Here is a 17,828-nt window from a genome sequence, read left to right as displayed (position 1 = left end):
GCTCAGCAAACAAAGAAAAGAAAACAAGGAGATTCCAGCTCATATTTTATTTCATGTTTTGTGTTGTTTCCCTCCCCCATCCTAATAAATGTGAAAAACCCACACAAAAAGAGCAAAGAGGCACTGTGTTAAAGACAATTAGCACAAGCAATGTTTACATGTCAGCTTTACACCTACAATGGTTGCACAAGTCTAACAAGGTAACGATGAATCTGAGATTTACTGATATTTTAATCCTAGTCTTCCCACTGTTATGAACCCATACATAAAATACCTGTGTCTCATTTAACTTCATTTTGCAGATCAGAAAATAAACACTTAACAGGTTAATCAACACCTTTCATATGGAAAGACATACAGAAGTCTTTTCTTTACTTTATTCATGTAATGTTCTTCTGAAAAAATGCATTGCCTATTTTTGAGAAGCTGCATTTATTCAAATAATTACTATTTATTATCTGAAAATTATACTTCCTTTACCAGTCCACAACATGGCACAGGGACAATAAGAGACCAGGAGTCATTAAAGTATTGCAACAAAACACATTTATTATGCAGATCTTAAATCAGTCTGAAATGTGTAGTGCAACATTATGTCAAGATAATTGGTCCAAAACTTCGATACCTATTTGAAACAACTAGTTGCAAAATTTCATCTTTCCCAAATGAATTGTCCTTGAGTTAACCCTCACCATTCAGTGTCTCTCTGTGGATGTGCACCTATCTGCAAGCAAATATATCCATATATAATGTATTTATGTACATATGCATACAAAGCCAAATTTAAACATATTTTAATAAACATTTTTCTTCTTGATTTTTAGGGCCTTTTAACAGCAGCCATACAGATACTTTATCTGTGATAGACCTTTGAAACAGAACAAATATTTCTGTAGTTCTTAGATCCAATAAAAATACACAACACATTTTCTTCATGGGCATATTCACTTCAACGCACAAAACCCTTCCATTGCTCCATTTATTCCATTAGTGTAGGAGCTTCAATGGTGCATGAAGCTTTCAGCAGTAAGGTGAATGTCATTTTTAAAAACCCAATAAAAAGATAAATACAGGAACTGTAACTCAATACTGAAAAATATTTTCAAATAAAAGTACAACTGTAAATAGTACATTCAGGTCCCGCCTCAGAGAGTAATTTCTCCTGATGGCATAAGGCCCCAATTCAAATCGGCATTTAAGAATGTGCTTGCTACATTAAGCAGCTGCTTTAGTCAATACGATTTAAGTTCAAGATTATATGCTTTCTTGAGCCAGGGCCTCAATAAATTAGAAGAAGGATCAATTAAAAATTATATGTAGCAAAAGAGTCAACAGTGCACTTGGAAAATTAAAATCTACAAACTTGTTTCAGATTTAACAACTGGTCAAATACGGTAAGTGCAAAGTCTGGAAGACTAAACTTGCTTTGTCCGTGCTCCACTCCAGAAGAATAAACACAAACCACTACAAGATATTGGAGTTTGACCTAGTTTTCCCTATACTTCCTAGCAGAATTGCCAGATACATTATTTAATTTGTCTAATTTCTTCAGTCAAACAAATTATTTTTCCAATTAAGCTGCTCAATGCAATCAAGAATAGAAGTAAATGATGTAAGAAATATTACGGCACCTGTGAATAACAAAAATAGAAGAGGGGATAAGTAGGCATACTTATGGGAAGTATGGGCAGAAATTAAGTAGCAACATAAATCATCCTGAAAACTATGTTAATAAAAATCAATTGATGCTGATAAAATTTCAGAGGAAAAATTAAATTTAAGGAATTAAGAGATTATTTAAAACAGCTTCCAATAAGCAAGAAATAGTTTAAAATTCTCTCTTCTACCCCAAGAGCTCTGGCCAATTCCAATCAAACTTGAGGAACACCAAAGGCTAGTGAAAATCTGTGGCAGAGTGGTTAAACAGCCCACAAAAGGGACAGCAGCAAAATAAAGCAGATGCTGTTATTAATGCCTCCCCTGAAGCAAAGGTGCAGCATGGGCTCATTAGCTCTCTGCTCTGTTGATCCTGCTGCTTAACCAGGTAGCACCTGCAACACCTGGAAACAGCCTCAGCACAGTGGTGCCTTTTGCCCATTCAGCTGTTATGGGACAAAGTGAAAACTGGGATATGCTGTGAGAAAGGAAGGTGGCAATCCCATGGGATAAATAAAGGTGAGATTCACAAAACGACTTAAGAAAACCAAGTAGTTTCATTGCTCACAGATGTTTTGTTTTGAAGCCATTTTCTGATTTTTAAATGTAAGGAACTCAGGGCTTAAAAACCGAAGTAGTGGCAGGATGATAGTATATCATATATCTCCAGAAACTGCTACCTACATACTCAGAATGCAGAAAATGAGCCTGTTGTCTCAACCTTTGGAGTCTCCTCACACTCTGAGTAAGAGCTGTGCTACAGGTGTAGTACAGGGATTTCCTAGTCCCTGCAAAAAGCACACTGCTCACCTTTGTCCTCATGGTAAAGGGAGGGGTTAATCTCAGCCATTTAGTAACTGGCACTTCTTAATTGAATGAGTTAATAACCTTCTGACAGATATGCTTGTGTGGGTACCATTTTTTCTTAAGGAAATTAATTTCTCATGTGAATATTAAATATTCATCAGATGCCGGCAGCTTTGTCAGAACCAAGCAAGCTTTATCCAAACAGCGATAGAGAAGTCTGCCTCTGACACCCTGAGCTACCCAGTGTCTGTTTATAAAATTACTTCAGCCCATTGGCAGAAAGAGATGATGCTACTCTTCCAATTCATATACCCTTTTAAATTAAATGTTGCTTTGAAGACTTCTTTTTGTCATCCTCAGTATTCTCTCTCACTGTTTGGATGTTTTAATCAGATGTACACCATATAGACACAGTTCTAAGATACAAGAACGAATACATTGTCTTATCTATTACATTCCTCTCCCTTTTGATTCTTTCACATGCTGCTCTGTCAGAGGACAAATCTGTGGAAGCAGACACTAATTTAATTTTTAAATTAAAAAAAATACATGAAAAATCACTTTTCAAAGCAGATGTTACTAATTTTTATAGTGTTAGACAATTAAAAATATTGCAGGCCAACAATACCAATATGATTGTATATCTTGTCTTCTTTCCAAAAATATCTCTCTAGTACTTACAAGATGGTACACAATATAAACAGAGGAAAAGCTTAGAATTATTATATCAAACAAGATCTGCAACAAAAAATAATTAACAAAACCCTGATGTCATTGCACTGCACAGGAAAACCTCCAAATTTCTGGAGTTTTACATAATCAGCTTTCTCAGTTCAGTCTTAAATTATAGCATGTGGCATAAGCACGTACAAAATTAACAGCTGCATATAAACAAATTATATTTCCTCTGCACTGTACAACTGCATGCATCAAACCCGACTACTTTTTTCCAGAAAATACATATACACGCGCATATATATATATATATATATATATATATACAGACACACATATATACATATATAAACTTCAGACTCAGGAAATCAGCTAGAGGTTTCATCAGGAAGTACTCTGTTCTTCTGCAGCACTGTATTTAGTTCCTGAATAACATTTGATGGCAATTTGTTATCTAATTCCAAAGTAGTTTTCTTTGTTTTGTTCTTATTTTTCTTCAGTGCCTTATGTGGTTTTCCATGTAGGTCAGTCATCCCTGCACCTACATCCTCAGCAGAGATTGAGTTCCAATGTGTTTTTGCATGATTTCGGACTTTCTCCTCCTTCCGTTCCAAACATTGTGCCACAATAGAAGCTTTTTCTTTCAAATTTTTTCTTTCTTCCAGAAATTCATTTTCATGATGCTCACTGAATTTTGGTTTTCCAGACTGCAGTTCTATATTCTGAGCAAACAAGCAAAGAGAAATAAGATCATTCACATTCACACAGTATTCAGTGATATTTAGATTGCAATTTTTCTCATTAGTTGCACATAACAGTTTAAAAGAAAAATCAATTTTCTTCAAGACCGGAGACAGCAGAGTTAATAGTTTTCAATTCACACAATTGGTGCTATTATCATTTAGCAAGCGTATTTTCTTAATTAGTGATACTTCTGAAAATTACATAAATCTTTCAATTAAATGTACCATGTCAATGAAGACATTAATTTTCATATACTCGCAATTTTTCATTCTACCACAGCAGACTGTTTTAATGTTTTACAGCAGTTCCATATACTCTTAAAAATTCAGAATTCTTAAATTGAACAAATACAACTAAAAATATTGCAATTTTGATCTTAATGACTGAGCTACATGAATGTGCAAAATATAACTTTACATGATCACATAAACATTTTCAGCAGCTGTTCAGTACTACCTGATAAAAACTGTCTGCTTTTTCAAATTTTGGCTAGCAATTTTAAGTAACATACTGGGAATTCAGATAAAACAACAAACTGAGGGCAATGCAACTGTTCCGTATCGGTGGGCTGTTTTCAAGTTCTTAAACTGTAGGAGATGAAAGGTAAATCAAATGCTGCATCTAAATTTGTGACTGGTGTGGCCCATTAGGAGCGCATCTGTACAGTGAAAGTGCTGAGAATTTGACGTCCACACTAACACTATTTCAGGGCTGCTTTTTTTTTTTTTTTCCTTTCATTTATATACACTTCAGACTACTTTTAGTTTTCTCCTACTGACAGAAGGTCTATTTTTGGCTGCAGTGCATTAGATATGCTCCTGCAGAAAGTCTTCAGCTTCAGTTCTATCTGAAAGCAAACCAATTTCACATGATCCAGAACCACTCCACAATACGAAGCAAAACACAGTAAATGGGAACATTTGCTCTTAAAGTACAGTCCTGATCCTCACTAAAACATTCATGTGGATGTACCTAAATCAGCTTCTCTTTAGTGTCTGAATATTTTTTCAGGTTTGCTTTAACATATATGAGGTATTAAGATTCCAGGAGACAACTTGCTCAAAAACTATGGATGACTGATTCCATAAAAATCCAGCCAAACTGAACAAGTGTCATACAGGAAAGATGAAAAGAACCAGTCTCCCTCAGTTTTAAGTATCTTCTAATAGTCAACAAAGACATCATACATGAAGGAAGAATTCAAAGACCTCATTGTCTTTGAGAGCTGTGAGGCTCTTCCACAACAAGAATGATCTGCCCACTGCCACATCAACTGACCAGACAGGGTACAATAAATTCCTCTACCATTCTTATTTGCCTTGTATGTTTTACAGTGGCATTTCTTTCTTCATGAGGACAGCAAATATAAGCCCAATACAAAACGTTGATGCAGCAAATTAGCTGCTGTGTAAGAGGAAAAACAGTAAATGAGTTTACGTTACACAATACAGTATAAATCAGTGCAGTCTCTTGAAATTTCACCTGAGCTAGCATCTGCTCAATAATAAAAGAAACAAACATTTAGATTATGTAAATCACAATTTTTAAAAGATCAGATAAAGGGTTTATTTTATTGATATCACTTTCAGCATTAAGGAGGCTGGTATTTGCAGCCTTGGTGAATATTTGCATTCACCAAGAATGAAAACTTTCCCTTAATAACGAAGCACCAGTAGCCATGATATTAAAAAAAAAAATCAGTCCCAGAACAACAATGCATGCAAGACTTCGTACTGCTACATGTGTTACCACTGGTGCCTGCTATGGAGCAGATTTTAGCTTGCCTGAAGACTCTTTTAAATTCTACTGCCATCAGTAACAACTGCTATCAGTTTAGAATCTCTTGCTATCACCTAATCCAGGAAGAAGCATCCTAATATTTAATGTGTTCGGCAAAAAAAGTTCAAGGCAACTGAAGAACTGTTCCAATGACTCAAGAATGAGGGGTGGGGGTGGGGGTGGGGCTTTGCTAAGTACTTGAAAAAGCTGTAATTTTCCATTTAAGATAATTTCTTTCCATTTCCAGTAACATTCTCACATGAACAGTAAAACAGTGAGATTATCACCAGTTCAATTAATAAAATAATAAAAGGCCTATCTGTGATAACATACACGCACTATATGGAATGCAAATTGTCATGCAGTACCTTTCAGAAAACACAGTAACACACTCCAAGCTAGTCACTATTACTCAGCAAACTAAGATATGAATTACTTGTGAAATTGTCAGGAACAACAATCTTCTATTTACAGAATTTTTTACATCATATTTCAATTTTTCAACTCTTGAGAAGAAAAATACCAACTACATTTTTTAAATCAGTATAGCTCTCCTGCTAAACTGGGTATGGGAGAGGCCTTTTATATAATCAAAGTAAGAACAGAGCAAAAACAACACTCAAATTTAAAGGTTGACCACTTCTCTGAAACAGCCTTGTATAATGGCATTCAGCCCCTTAACACAGACCTCTACTCAACATTCTCAAGTTTTAAAGTAGATTCAGTATATAGAGAAATCCTAATTCCCAGCACTGTAAGAATATTCAATTGATGGAGCGAAATTCTGTTGTTCAATTTGGAGTACTAACAGTTAGAGTTTCCTTTATAAATAACATACCAAAATCATATGTGAACAAGGCTGCACATCAAATTTCTTAATAATATTATTTCTTAGTATTTGATCTCCTGCTTAGTCACATGCTGTAAATTATACTGCTGGACTCATACTTCTCTCCCAGTAACCTCTGATGTAAAAAAACAACAAAAAAATTGTGTTAGAAGCAGCTGTATGCCTCAAAATTTCAGCCCCTTAATCAAGTAATTGGTAAATAAGTTGATGATAATATGGACATCTAACATTTTCTTTTTTGTTTTCTGAACATCACCAGCAAAAACATGTGGAGCAACTCTATCTATTTGCAGCCTCCATTATCCCCATGACATACTGTTCCTTTCAAAATGCTGCACAGGTATATCCTATTGTAAGTCAGTATTCCTTAATCCTCAGTCTTCCCATATTTTGAAATAAAATTACAGATTTACTGCAGATATACAGAAATGTATGATTCTATATGAGAAATATGCATATTTTAAATGCACTATCCATGCATGCAACAAGTGGTACAGAAACAACAGAAATCTTTTGATCTACTTGTTATCAGAAGGACTCTATAGTCACACAGTGTTTTCAAACTTTCTGTATTATACATTTATCTTGTTAGCACACAATAAAACTGCTTTGTTTTAGCATAGTTCATTAATATTAAACTTGTTTGTTTCTGGTTATCTTCAAGTTGTGTCCCCCCACTGCCCCTTATTTTCATATCACAAAGATGCCACTTCTTCCAGCGTTTGGAAAACTTTCAGTCTTTTTTCCTGCCTATATGAAGATAACTTTGATTGCATTTCTAAAGGTCAATGTGTGAACCTGTAATAAACAGACCTATGTTTTTCTACAAACCAGCATCTTTCAGAAAATGCTTGCTCCTGTTATTACTTTCCAATGCTTTAAAATGGAGATATTTTGGCTTGTTGGTGAAGTACTACAAATCCATGGAAAGACTGAAGGCATGTTCTCTAAATAGGTATCTACTGCTTACTGACTACACTGCTGTACAATATTTTTCCTTCATAAACCATATCATATACTTACTTTCTACCACTATTTTACCGTTCATTCTAGATTTGACTGTCCATGTAAAAAAAAAAAAAAGTGTGTTTTTATTTTCCACTTTAAATAATTTTATGTCAACCTTCCTAAAATATGCAAATACCCTCTGCATAAAACTTCTCTGGATCTAGTTATGGCATAAATAATGAAGACTGTGATCTTCTACTTTTAAGTTAAAATGCAGAATTCCTTTAGATAGCAGTATACAAAATATTACAGTCCTTCCCAATTAAGCACATTATCAACAAAAACACTAATAAAATATTAATTCTAGTACTATAAGGTATTAAGGATTTTAAATCAGGAAGCTCAAAATCCAATAAAGCCTTTACCCTAAAATGTCTGAATTTGTAGTCATCTCAAAGAATGTTTTAGAGATCTCAACTGTACCTGCGTAAAGAACAGGTAAGAGACATGAGTTATGTCTCTTGAATGACAAAACCTATGATTTACTTTCATCAAAGTTTTAAAATGCAAACATTAGAAGGAACTTATCAGAGAACTGCAAAAATACTTCCTGGGAGACAGTTAAAATGAAAGGACAAATTAAACAAAACAGGAAAACCAAAATCACATTCACACTGTATTATACCCATTTGGTAAGGCAGAGCAGAAATGCCTGAAAAAAGCGTAACAACAGAGGGATGGAGTTGCCTTTTAGATAAAGCAGTACTTCTACCTTTACTTTTGGTTTGCTATGGAACTGAGTCAGCTTCACCAATCTATACCTGAACCACTGTCTCTGTAAGTGGTGATAACACCTACCATATTATCTACTTCCCTTCAAAAATCTTCTAAAACATGCAAGAAATAATACTGCGTACAAAGGACCAAGCTCTCCTGTTTCAACACTTATTCTCTGCTGCATTCAGATTAGTTACCACTGTTTTTCCCAAGCAGAACAGGGAAAAGTGGTAGGTTTCCACTATCCCTGCTTCTTCTCAGCTGGAAGTAATGCAAGTCAGTCCTCCCCACAGGCATTAGTGTCTTTACGTGGATACCAGAAATTCATCTCAAGCTAACAAGATAAGGTTGAGACGTATCACTAGTGCACATAATGCAGTGACACAGCTCAGTCTCTTCACAGAGTTGTAACTAAACCTTCTTGTTCTTCTTTGAGACTAGTAATATTACAATTTAATGTATCACAGTTAGTTCCATCTGAGCTTTTCCATTACATTTGCAAAGCAGACAACTAAAACACTAAAACAGTGCAGTTCTTTTAGTCCAGGGGTCCTCAAACTTTTTGACCAGGGGGCCGGCGTGCGGATGCAGTGGCAGGCAGCCATCTGCGGCTGCTTGGTTTCACCCCCCAAGCCCCCGGCGGTGGGGGCAGGGCGGTTCTGTAAATACCGGGGGCTGGATTAAGGACCCTGGGGGGCCGTATCCGGCCCACGGGCCATAGTTTGAGGACCCCTGTTTTAGACAGAAAAGATATGGTAAAATTCACACATAGGACATTTTTTAAGGAACTTATTAAAATAAAATTGTCATAAAGTGCACTGTGATAATGTGCATTCTATTTCTAGGTAAAAGTCCTACTTACTTCTAATGAACAATCATTGCTTAAAAAAAACCCACCCCCAAACAAATAAAAATCCACTATTGATTTACTGAACAGCCTAAGAGGTGACTCAAGTTTAGGTCACGTAATGGTTTTTTACATTACTTTCTCTTAATTGTTCCGTTAATGACAAAACAATGAAAAGGATATTGATAATATGAACATCTACATTTTATATTTATCCAGCTCTAAAGAGTTCATTATTACTGAACTATTTAAAAGTATAGAATTGCATTTTAGAATTTCTACACCAAGTTCAAGTCCCACTTACTTCTGTACTCCCTCTGATTTTACAATTGTTCTTCTGGTGAATAGGAATTAGTGGTAAGCCTCCGATCTTTGGACTTTTAGTTATAGACTGTTTTCTTGCTTTTCCAGCAGGTGGCCATATATCTGCATGCTGAAGAACAAAATGATTCTTTATTTGGGTGTGGCATTTCATAAATACACAACATCCTTTTGTATGTAAAACTCTCGGAAAAAGCTATCTATTGCACATCTCCATGCCCTCTTTTTGGGGCCAAAGTTTGAAAACACTACAAAGCTTAAAATTACGTTAGTATTTTATATGTGATGTGCAATATTGAGTGAACAGAGCCAAAATATCTCTATACAGTTTTCATGTATCAAACATTTTCCCTCCGTATTATAATTCCAATTATCTTCTAAGATAATATCAATTATCTTCTAGGAAAATAACAAACAAGATGCACAAATTTACTTGATTCACAATTTCAAAATTCCACATAAACATGCTTTCAGAAGTCCAAATAGAAGTTTCTGAAATAAAATAAAATGAACCCAATCTGTAAATGAGTGTTTCGATATTATAATTTCAATATATTAATATTTTAGGAGAAAACTGCTGCTTAAGCTACAATAACTTGTGTTATCCAAAAGGAATCAGCTTTACATTCTGAATACTCTAAAAACACAACCTACAGATAAACAGAGCTGCCTTCCACAATAGTTTCAGTAGATCTCAAGCAAATCATGTCAGTTTTGGAGAGAACTCCAAAGTGTGAATCCTTATTCTCAGTGAAAAACATGACTGGGAAGAGAAGGGAAGGAAAAAAATTAACTGAATATTTCAAACAAAATATGAAAACCTCTTTCTGTTAAGAGGTCTATAATGAACATTCATTACCAGATCATGTAGAATTTCACAGCTAGAAATTTGAACACTTGTGCTGGAAGCTGACAGAGGCTTCCTTAATGGTAACCAGAAGGATAGCTCTGAGGACAAGGTAGCATAACAGTATTTTCCTGAAGAAAGCTTCAACATGAGATTCTGTGAATCAAAGACAGTGTACAAGGCCTACAGAACAGTTTCTAATGCTTGAAGAAGAGCGCACAAAGCTAAATTAGAACAACTCCAAAGGAACCGGCCAGCCAGAAACGCAAAGGAACCCTACTAAAACCTGAGACCACTTTGTGGAAATACCAGAAAAATACTAACCCAAAGAATCAGTCATAAGAAACAGGAAACAAATTCTGTATGGACATGGGAAAAAAAAACCAACCCTTTTTTACTGTGGGAGTGGTTAAACACCAGAATAAACTCCCAAGAAAGGTTGTGGAGTCTCCAGTTATTCAAACCTGACTGGACACAGCCCCAAGCAACCTGCTCTAGCTGACCCTGCTTTGAACAGAGGGATTTGACTAGATGATCCCCAGAGCTCTCTTCCAAACTAAACAATTCTGTGACACTGTTCAAATCTGTAACAAATTTCTTTCCACAGCTGTCAGAATCTTCAGAGTAATTTTTTTTCTGTTTTTTTTTTTTTTTTAATGCTATTCAGCCTTCCAAATCCATGAAGTCTCTTCAAGGCTGTATACAAAAATCCATTTGTGGAGCTGTGATCATACTTGCAGATAGTCTGCAAATAAAAACTGTTTTACTATTAACAAACTATCACAATCAGTGACTACTGACTTAGAAAAGCAGTCCAGAAACCAGAAGCCCCAATTTCAAAATTAGAAAAAGTATTTTATACGTTCACATCTTCACAGAGTAAAAAATTCTCACACGTAGTGCTGACCAGGGTGATGTAAAAGCCTGTTATAAGTTCTCCTCAGTGAACATTAAAAACATTGTCTTCCAATGAAAGACTGAAGATATCTGAAAAAGCAGGTCTTGCCAACAAAAATCAATTCACTGTGGACCAAGATACAAGAAACATATACAATTAAAAAGTGAGCGAGAAACTTTTAAGTCAGCTTCTGAAGGAAACTGCCTCTCTTAATTCTCAGCAAGCTTAAGGAAACTCCCTGTCAGTTAAGCAGCCTGATTTCCCTCTTGTGTATGTAGCATTTCTTAAAATAGAACTTTGGGAAAGTACATCAGAAATACTAGCAATGTATTAGGCCACATAACAAATGTATTTATTCATAGTTTTGACCTATCTGCTCAACTGCAGCTCATGGTAATATAATTTACCTCTCTAGTTGATCAAAGGCAATGGAACTGAGAGACTATTGTTGTGTCCATCTTCATATCAATTAATTACTTCCACCTGTATGCTATGTATGCTATTAAGTGATTTTGTACAAAACTCTTCTAGAATTGAGGAATCCAGTTTCAGCCATACTTTCCAGGATGATTTTGCATACACAACTGAAATCAACAATGGTCCTCCTTCAAACCCTCATAATATTTACCAGCTTGAAGTACAAGATGAATAACCTCCAGGCTAACTTGATTTTCTGTATGAAAAATACCCTTGTTACTAGATTACAGTAGTACCACCTATACTTTGCTATTTATATTCTCTGCATTATTTATACTACAGGAATAAACATCAGAAAACAAGGGGGAAAAATAACAATAGTACTACTATCTTAGCAATATTACTTACCAATAAAGTCTTATTCTGCTCAAGCACTGAGGAGCACAGTAACAGATTCATCTCCCTCCTAATTGCACTGGATCATGAAATGTCAATGTTTTAACACTTCAAAACCTACTTTACAGTATTTTTCAATTTGTTATTTAAGCTACTCCACTGAAAATGTGCTGCCTGCAGACTCTCTAACATAAAGGTGTTCAAATACTGTGATAACAGATCAGGTAAAAGACAAGCTGTCTTCCCTAAAGAAGATTTTAACTAGAAATAACTTCAGTTGACAAGTACAGTTTTCTGGTTTACAGATGGGATACTGTCATAATAATTGTCTACTGCTGAATGATACAAAACAGTTGGAGATCTTATCTTAAGCTTTAGCAATATCAACCATTGCATTTCCAAGGAGATTTTCACTGTAAATTATATTTAAAGCAGTAGACTGTAATAAGAACAATCCAGCAAGTCTGCATCATTAGCACTTCATTTATCATGTAATTCAGACTCACTTTACCAATGTCAAGAATGCTGATTAAACAAAAAAACCCAAATCTGTAAAAAAGTGCCAAAAAACCCCAAAGCTAAAAAAACCTCCCAATGTAGCTCATTAGTACTGCTAATTCATTGTACTGTTCATTCATTGGAATGAAGTTAAAATAAACCCCAACAATAGTATTAATTCATACAATTTTTTTTAATTAAATGCATGTGAAATGCTTTAGATTTTTTTTGTTAGAAAAAATATCCTGAACATTGAGCAGTATCTCCCAGGTTTTTATCTATATTGTCAAAGCAACATTCTACATCGTACACTACCTGATCAGAATACTAATAGATTGCCCCTGTGATTTTACATCAGAAGTACTTCAACAGTTACCAAGCTTGTATGAGTTATTTCTAAGTAGCCTATATTGATAACCTCTGAGCCTATTTGTTGTGACACCACTCATTTTATGCCCATGAGATGTATGCCGGGACTGGTGGCTGTTTCCATAGAAACTACAATAGTTACTTCAGCTAAAGGAGCTGACTGAATAAGACAAAAGTTTGGAAGTCTTACTTACAAGGCATGAATTATATAAAGGTCAGATTCTGATTTAGAAAGCCTCTAAGAAGTATGTATTACAACAACCCTATGTCTAGGCCACTTTACGCAATACATAAATCTACTGATGTTTATTCACAGTGATATTCCCCAAAGTTTCTGGAACATTATGGGAGAGGCAAGAAAAATCTGACACAAATACAAAATCCTTTTGAAACTTTGAACTACATTCCAGCCTCCTGTCAGGTTGAATTACTCCCATTTCTCTTACTCCTACTTCCTCCTATGTAAATATTAAGTTCCATTTGCAAGGACATGTTACATAGCACAAATGTAAATCCTCCTTACTTACAATCTAGTTAGCAAGCAGAAGATTACTTAATTTAGGATAATGCCTATCCAATACATTGAATTGTCATTGTTAACTAACCTGGATACCAGAGAAAAACATTTGTATTGGCACAGCACTTCAACAGGGCTAGTTTACACCACAATGTTTTTAAACAAGACACCCTTCTTTCACAACTACTTTGCATGCAGCATCCAAACTAGTGAGCAGAGAGATAGCACTCAGGCAGTGTGGCACGCAGACAGACCCTTTAGGTCAATGGCCAGAATTTTGGCCAGAAGAGGTTTATTACCACAAAGGAAATTAGTTTTCTTTCTTTAACCAGCTTCTTTACAACACAGCAGGAAAAAAAATAAAATAAATGCCAGAATGTAATGTTGTTATCCTCTAATCTCAAAGCACTCAGCTTTCATATGAAAATGACAGTCTTCATACACTAAGATCTATCTTTTTTGCATTACATTGAGTATTCCAGAAACTTTAATGGCATTGCAACTTTATTTATGACATATCCATAACACATACATATAATTGTTTAACGGGATTTCTGTAACAGCAGTGAGTTAAATCTCTTTGATCAGAGATTTACCTGCGCAGTAAAAATGCTGATCATCCACTCCATCTGCACATCTTGTCCATCACAACATATGTACCTAGAATGCAATATATAATTAACAAGAAAACTAATGAAAACTCCTGTTGCAGTTAAACATATTGAGGAATAGGCTTCTAAACACCTTCAAACAGTGCTTACACTCATTTATGAATGCTGTTTATTATTAACACTCCCAGAAAAAGATAGGAAAACAAATACTTCAAATTGTCGTTTTACCCTACTTTGAACACAATGCATGTGCTTCATTTAAAGCATGTCTATAGGTTTAAAATTGATCATTCTAAATTTATGAAAATTGCTTGCTCTATGGCCACAGAAGGAAGACAGATAACTAACCCCAAAAGATTACCAAAACTTATGAATTAAGACTTCAGTTAATTAAGAAAAGCAAAAAGTCAACATGCAAGCAAAATATTACCAATTAGTTTTCAAACATTCTTATTTTGAAATTTAACATTTCAACAAATATTAAACGCTGAAGTTAAACCAATCGTGTGTCATGTTTACTCACCACTGGAGCTTTTCAGAAAATACTGCAAGTCCCCAGCTGAAACAAACAAAATTTTCAGAAATTAGTTCCAGAAACTCTATACAGAGACATAGTTCATAAACTGCAGAGATTCATTACCTTATATAGTGCCTTTAAGTGGAGAAAAAAACCATAAAATTAAAGTTTAAATGTGTACTGCAAATCTATAATGAAATTGTGGATTTCATGATGAATTTTTCCCATTTTCTCACAGTTGATTCACAAACATTCTGTTCTGGACAAAGGGTTACAGCCAAGCCCTGCAAATGATGGCTATTTGCCTCATTTTGGCTGTGGCTGTACTTTCTGAAAGCTGCTAGAAGTAAAACTTCAAGATGGTGCCCTGTGAAGAGACTACTACAGTGTGAAAGTTACAGAGGGAAGAGACATATGCTTGCAGTGTAAACAGAAGGAATCACATGAGTTTACAGAGATTTAAAAATTTCTGAAAAAAAAAAAAAGAAAAAAAAAAAAAAAGGGAGTAGGTGCACAGTAAAGCCTCCGAGGTAAAAGAAGCACAGATATTCCTGGAGATCCAGAAGAGACTGCTTTAGAAAGTAGACTGAAAATAAACCTCAAGGAAAGAACTTACCTGCAAAGACTCATTTACATAATCTTTTTATTCCTGTTTTGGACTAATCTCCTACTCATTCTGTGTTTGACTCAAAGAAAAAAACCCAACCAACAAACAACATTTTCTCTAACACAACTAAGCTTTGAAATTTATAGACCTTTTGGGGATGTTTTGATGTGCCAACTGTAAAGGAGAAGTTCAAGCAGATCTGTTTAAAGGCTACAGCCAACCTAGAATCCCCTTAGGATAGGATCCTATGTACATTGCCTTGGTGTCCCAAAGCTTTGACCAAACAAATACTGGAAACATCTGAGAAAAACAGGTGTCATTTTTCACTGCTCTTTTCCAGAGACTTAGTCACTGATGTTTGTAAAGGGCACTGTAAACTTCAGCTAGAAGAAACATCAAAATAACAGATCCTGAAAAAGGAAAATCTTCTACTGAACAACAAGAACTATCACTAAAGGCCATGACTAGCTCGTTTTCTCTTCTCCGTTTTTTCTTGGTGCAAAGAAGGTATGTCCACCAATGAAATGCAGGACACATACTACAAAACTGAGCGAGCTAGCAGCAAACATATCCACAAGAGATAATACACTTAAGATTAAGAAAAGCCAATCAATAAAGTAATTTCCTAGCACAGAAGAGTTAACATGTAACACAAACCCAGAGATAGAAACAGAACAAGTATTATTATAGAGGGTAATTTATTTCAGCATACTTCAATTGGCTTCTTGACTTTTCCTTGTTCCACAATGTTTTATGTTCTCCTTTGTTGATGATACTACAAGTACCTTGCAACACAGTGTTTAACTTATTTTATTTTCTATTCTTACATTGTTGGTGGCTTCATTTTCTTTTTCACTCCAAGATAAAGCTTCAGGGAATTGACAGGCAACACTTTTTCAGGTTTGCTAGCCTGCAAATAAAATAAGATTCTAATTATTGTATCAGGAATGTGCAAAAGAGGGAATGCCACATAACTGTGTTCACAGTTAGGCTTCTTTCATGGGCCCTTCTTTTCTAACAGATCATGGTGATTTTTCTCTCTTTTTTTTCCCCATGAACAAAGTATGCTAATAACTATGACTGGAAAGAGTCTAATTAAGAACTTGAGGTCCACATGAAATTACAAAAAATGTAACACAACTAGAATAATGAAGATGTGGTGGTACAATTCACAAAACTGCAGTGTTTAATATATAGACACAAGCTCTTTTGAAAGAGACATGGAAGATGAGGAGTGGGGTTGCCCTCTGCTAAAGAAGCCCTTCCTTGGGATAGACAATATCATCATATTTGCTTCAGATCACCTAATCAGAATGAAAAAAAAAAACAAACAGATGAAGACTTTAAACAACCAAGTCTCTGAATAACAGTTCCTGACTCTTACAGGGCAGGGGATGGGGAAGGCTTACAGGGCAGGGGATGGGGAAGGCAGAGCTTTGCTCTCCTTGGTGTCTTCTGGAAGGACAACACATTGGGACACAAATAATCCGGCCAGTTTCTGGAGGTTGTCAGAGATAACCTCTTGACACCAGTACTGGATGCACCAACAAGGGATGATGCACAGCTTATATCTGCTATTCACAGACAAGAATGAATGGGTCAGGGACATGATAATCAATGGTAGTATTGGCCATAGTTACCATGAAATGGTAGAACTCAAGATCCTGAAGACAAAAAAAGATGACAAGTTAGCAGATGACAGACTGGAGATTAGAAGAGCAATATTTGGCTTATTCAAGGAATTGATAATTGATAGGTGGGTGTCCATGGAGGAGGCAACTCCGAAGTGCAAAGGAGCTCAGGAAAGCTGGCAGGTCTTTAAGGATAGCATTCTCCAAAACCAATAGTTTATCCCAATGCTCAGGTGAACAAGCCCAGGTAAATAGGTAGCTCATGGTGGAGCTCCAAGGCAGTATACAGGCAGTGGAAGAAGCGACAGACTATAAAGGAAAAAGTTTAGAAACACTGCCCAGGACATGTAGATACAGCGTTAGGCAAGCCAGAGCTCATTTGGAATTGAGATCTACTATGGACATCAAGGGCAACATGAAGAGCTTCTACACTGGTACCTTAGTAGTAAAATGCTGAACCAGGAAAAAGTAGACTCTTTGCTGGACAGGGAGGGTGAATTAGCAACAGGAGACACAGGTAAGGCTAAGGTAACAATATCTTCTTTGCATCAGTCTTTGCACCAGCAAGGTCTCGTAGGCCTCTACGGTTACAGACAGGGTTCGAAGAAAAGAATAATGACTGCACTAAAGGAGCACTGGATTGAGTCAGAAAAGACCTAAGAGAATTTAAGTCATGCAAGTCCATTGGATCAGATAGGATTCTAAGTGTGCTGGCTGACATCCTGGAAAGGTTGCGCTGTGTCATCTTGGAAGTGTCAGAGATCAGGGACAACTGCTGATAACTGGAAAAAGAAAAACATCGCATCCATCCTCAACAAAGGCTGAAAAGACAACTTTAAGAGCTAGTTGCTTGTCAGTCTTATTTCAGTCCCTGGAAAAATCCTGGAGTGAGTTTTCTTGGAGCACGTTTCTGAGCACATGGAAGAGAAGGTTCTACTGGGAGCATGCAGCATAACCAACGTGATAGATTTCTACAATAAAATGACTGGATTTGTGGATAATAAAGGAGTAGTGGATGCCACTTACCCCAAGGCTTCTCACACCGTCTCCCACAATATCCTTCTAACAAAGCTGGTCTGGATGGGTAGACATCTATACCAGTAAAAAGCTAGTTAC

At 35.8% G+C, this 17,828-nt stretch overlaps 1 protein-coding gene across 1 annotated transcript in view; it reads right to left on the bottom strand.

Moving 5' to 3' along the window:
• Positions 1 to 529: 529 nt before the first annotated feature.
• Positions 530 to 17,828, bottom strand: part of ARAP2 (ArfGAP with RhoGAP domain, ankyrin repeat and PH domain 2) — a 129,958-nt gene continuing 112,659 nt past the window's right edge. The window contains exons 29-33 of the mRNA XM_040587814.1: positions 15,909 to 15,991; positions 14,481 to 14,516; positions 13,943 to 14,006; positions 9,388 to 9,516; positions 530 to 3,860 (exon numbers count right to left, since the gene is read on the bottom strand). Coding sequence (XP_040443748.1) covers positions 3,507 to 3,860; positions 9,388 to 9,516; positions 13,943 to 14,006; positions 14,481 to 14,516; positions 15,909 to 15,991 — 666 coding nt within the window. The 3' untranslated portion in view covers positions 530 to 3,506. The remainder of the gene's footprint in view (positions 3,861 to 9,387; positions 9,517 to 13,942; positions 14,007 to 14,480; positions 14,517 to 15,908; positions 15,992 to 17,828) is intronic.

This window comes from Falco naumanni, chromosome 1 (assembly GCF_017639655.2).
Source record: "Falco naumanni isolate bFalNau1 chromosome 1, bFalNau1.pat, whole genome shotgun sequence".
Classification (NCBI taxonomy): Eukaryota; Metazoa; Chordata; class Aves; order Falconiformes; family Falconidae; genus Falco; species Falco naumanni.
Note: the sequence above shows the minus strand (reverse complement) of the source record. Positions and strands in the feature narration are given on the sequence as shown.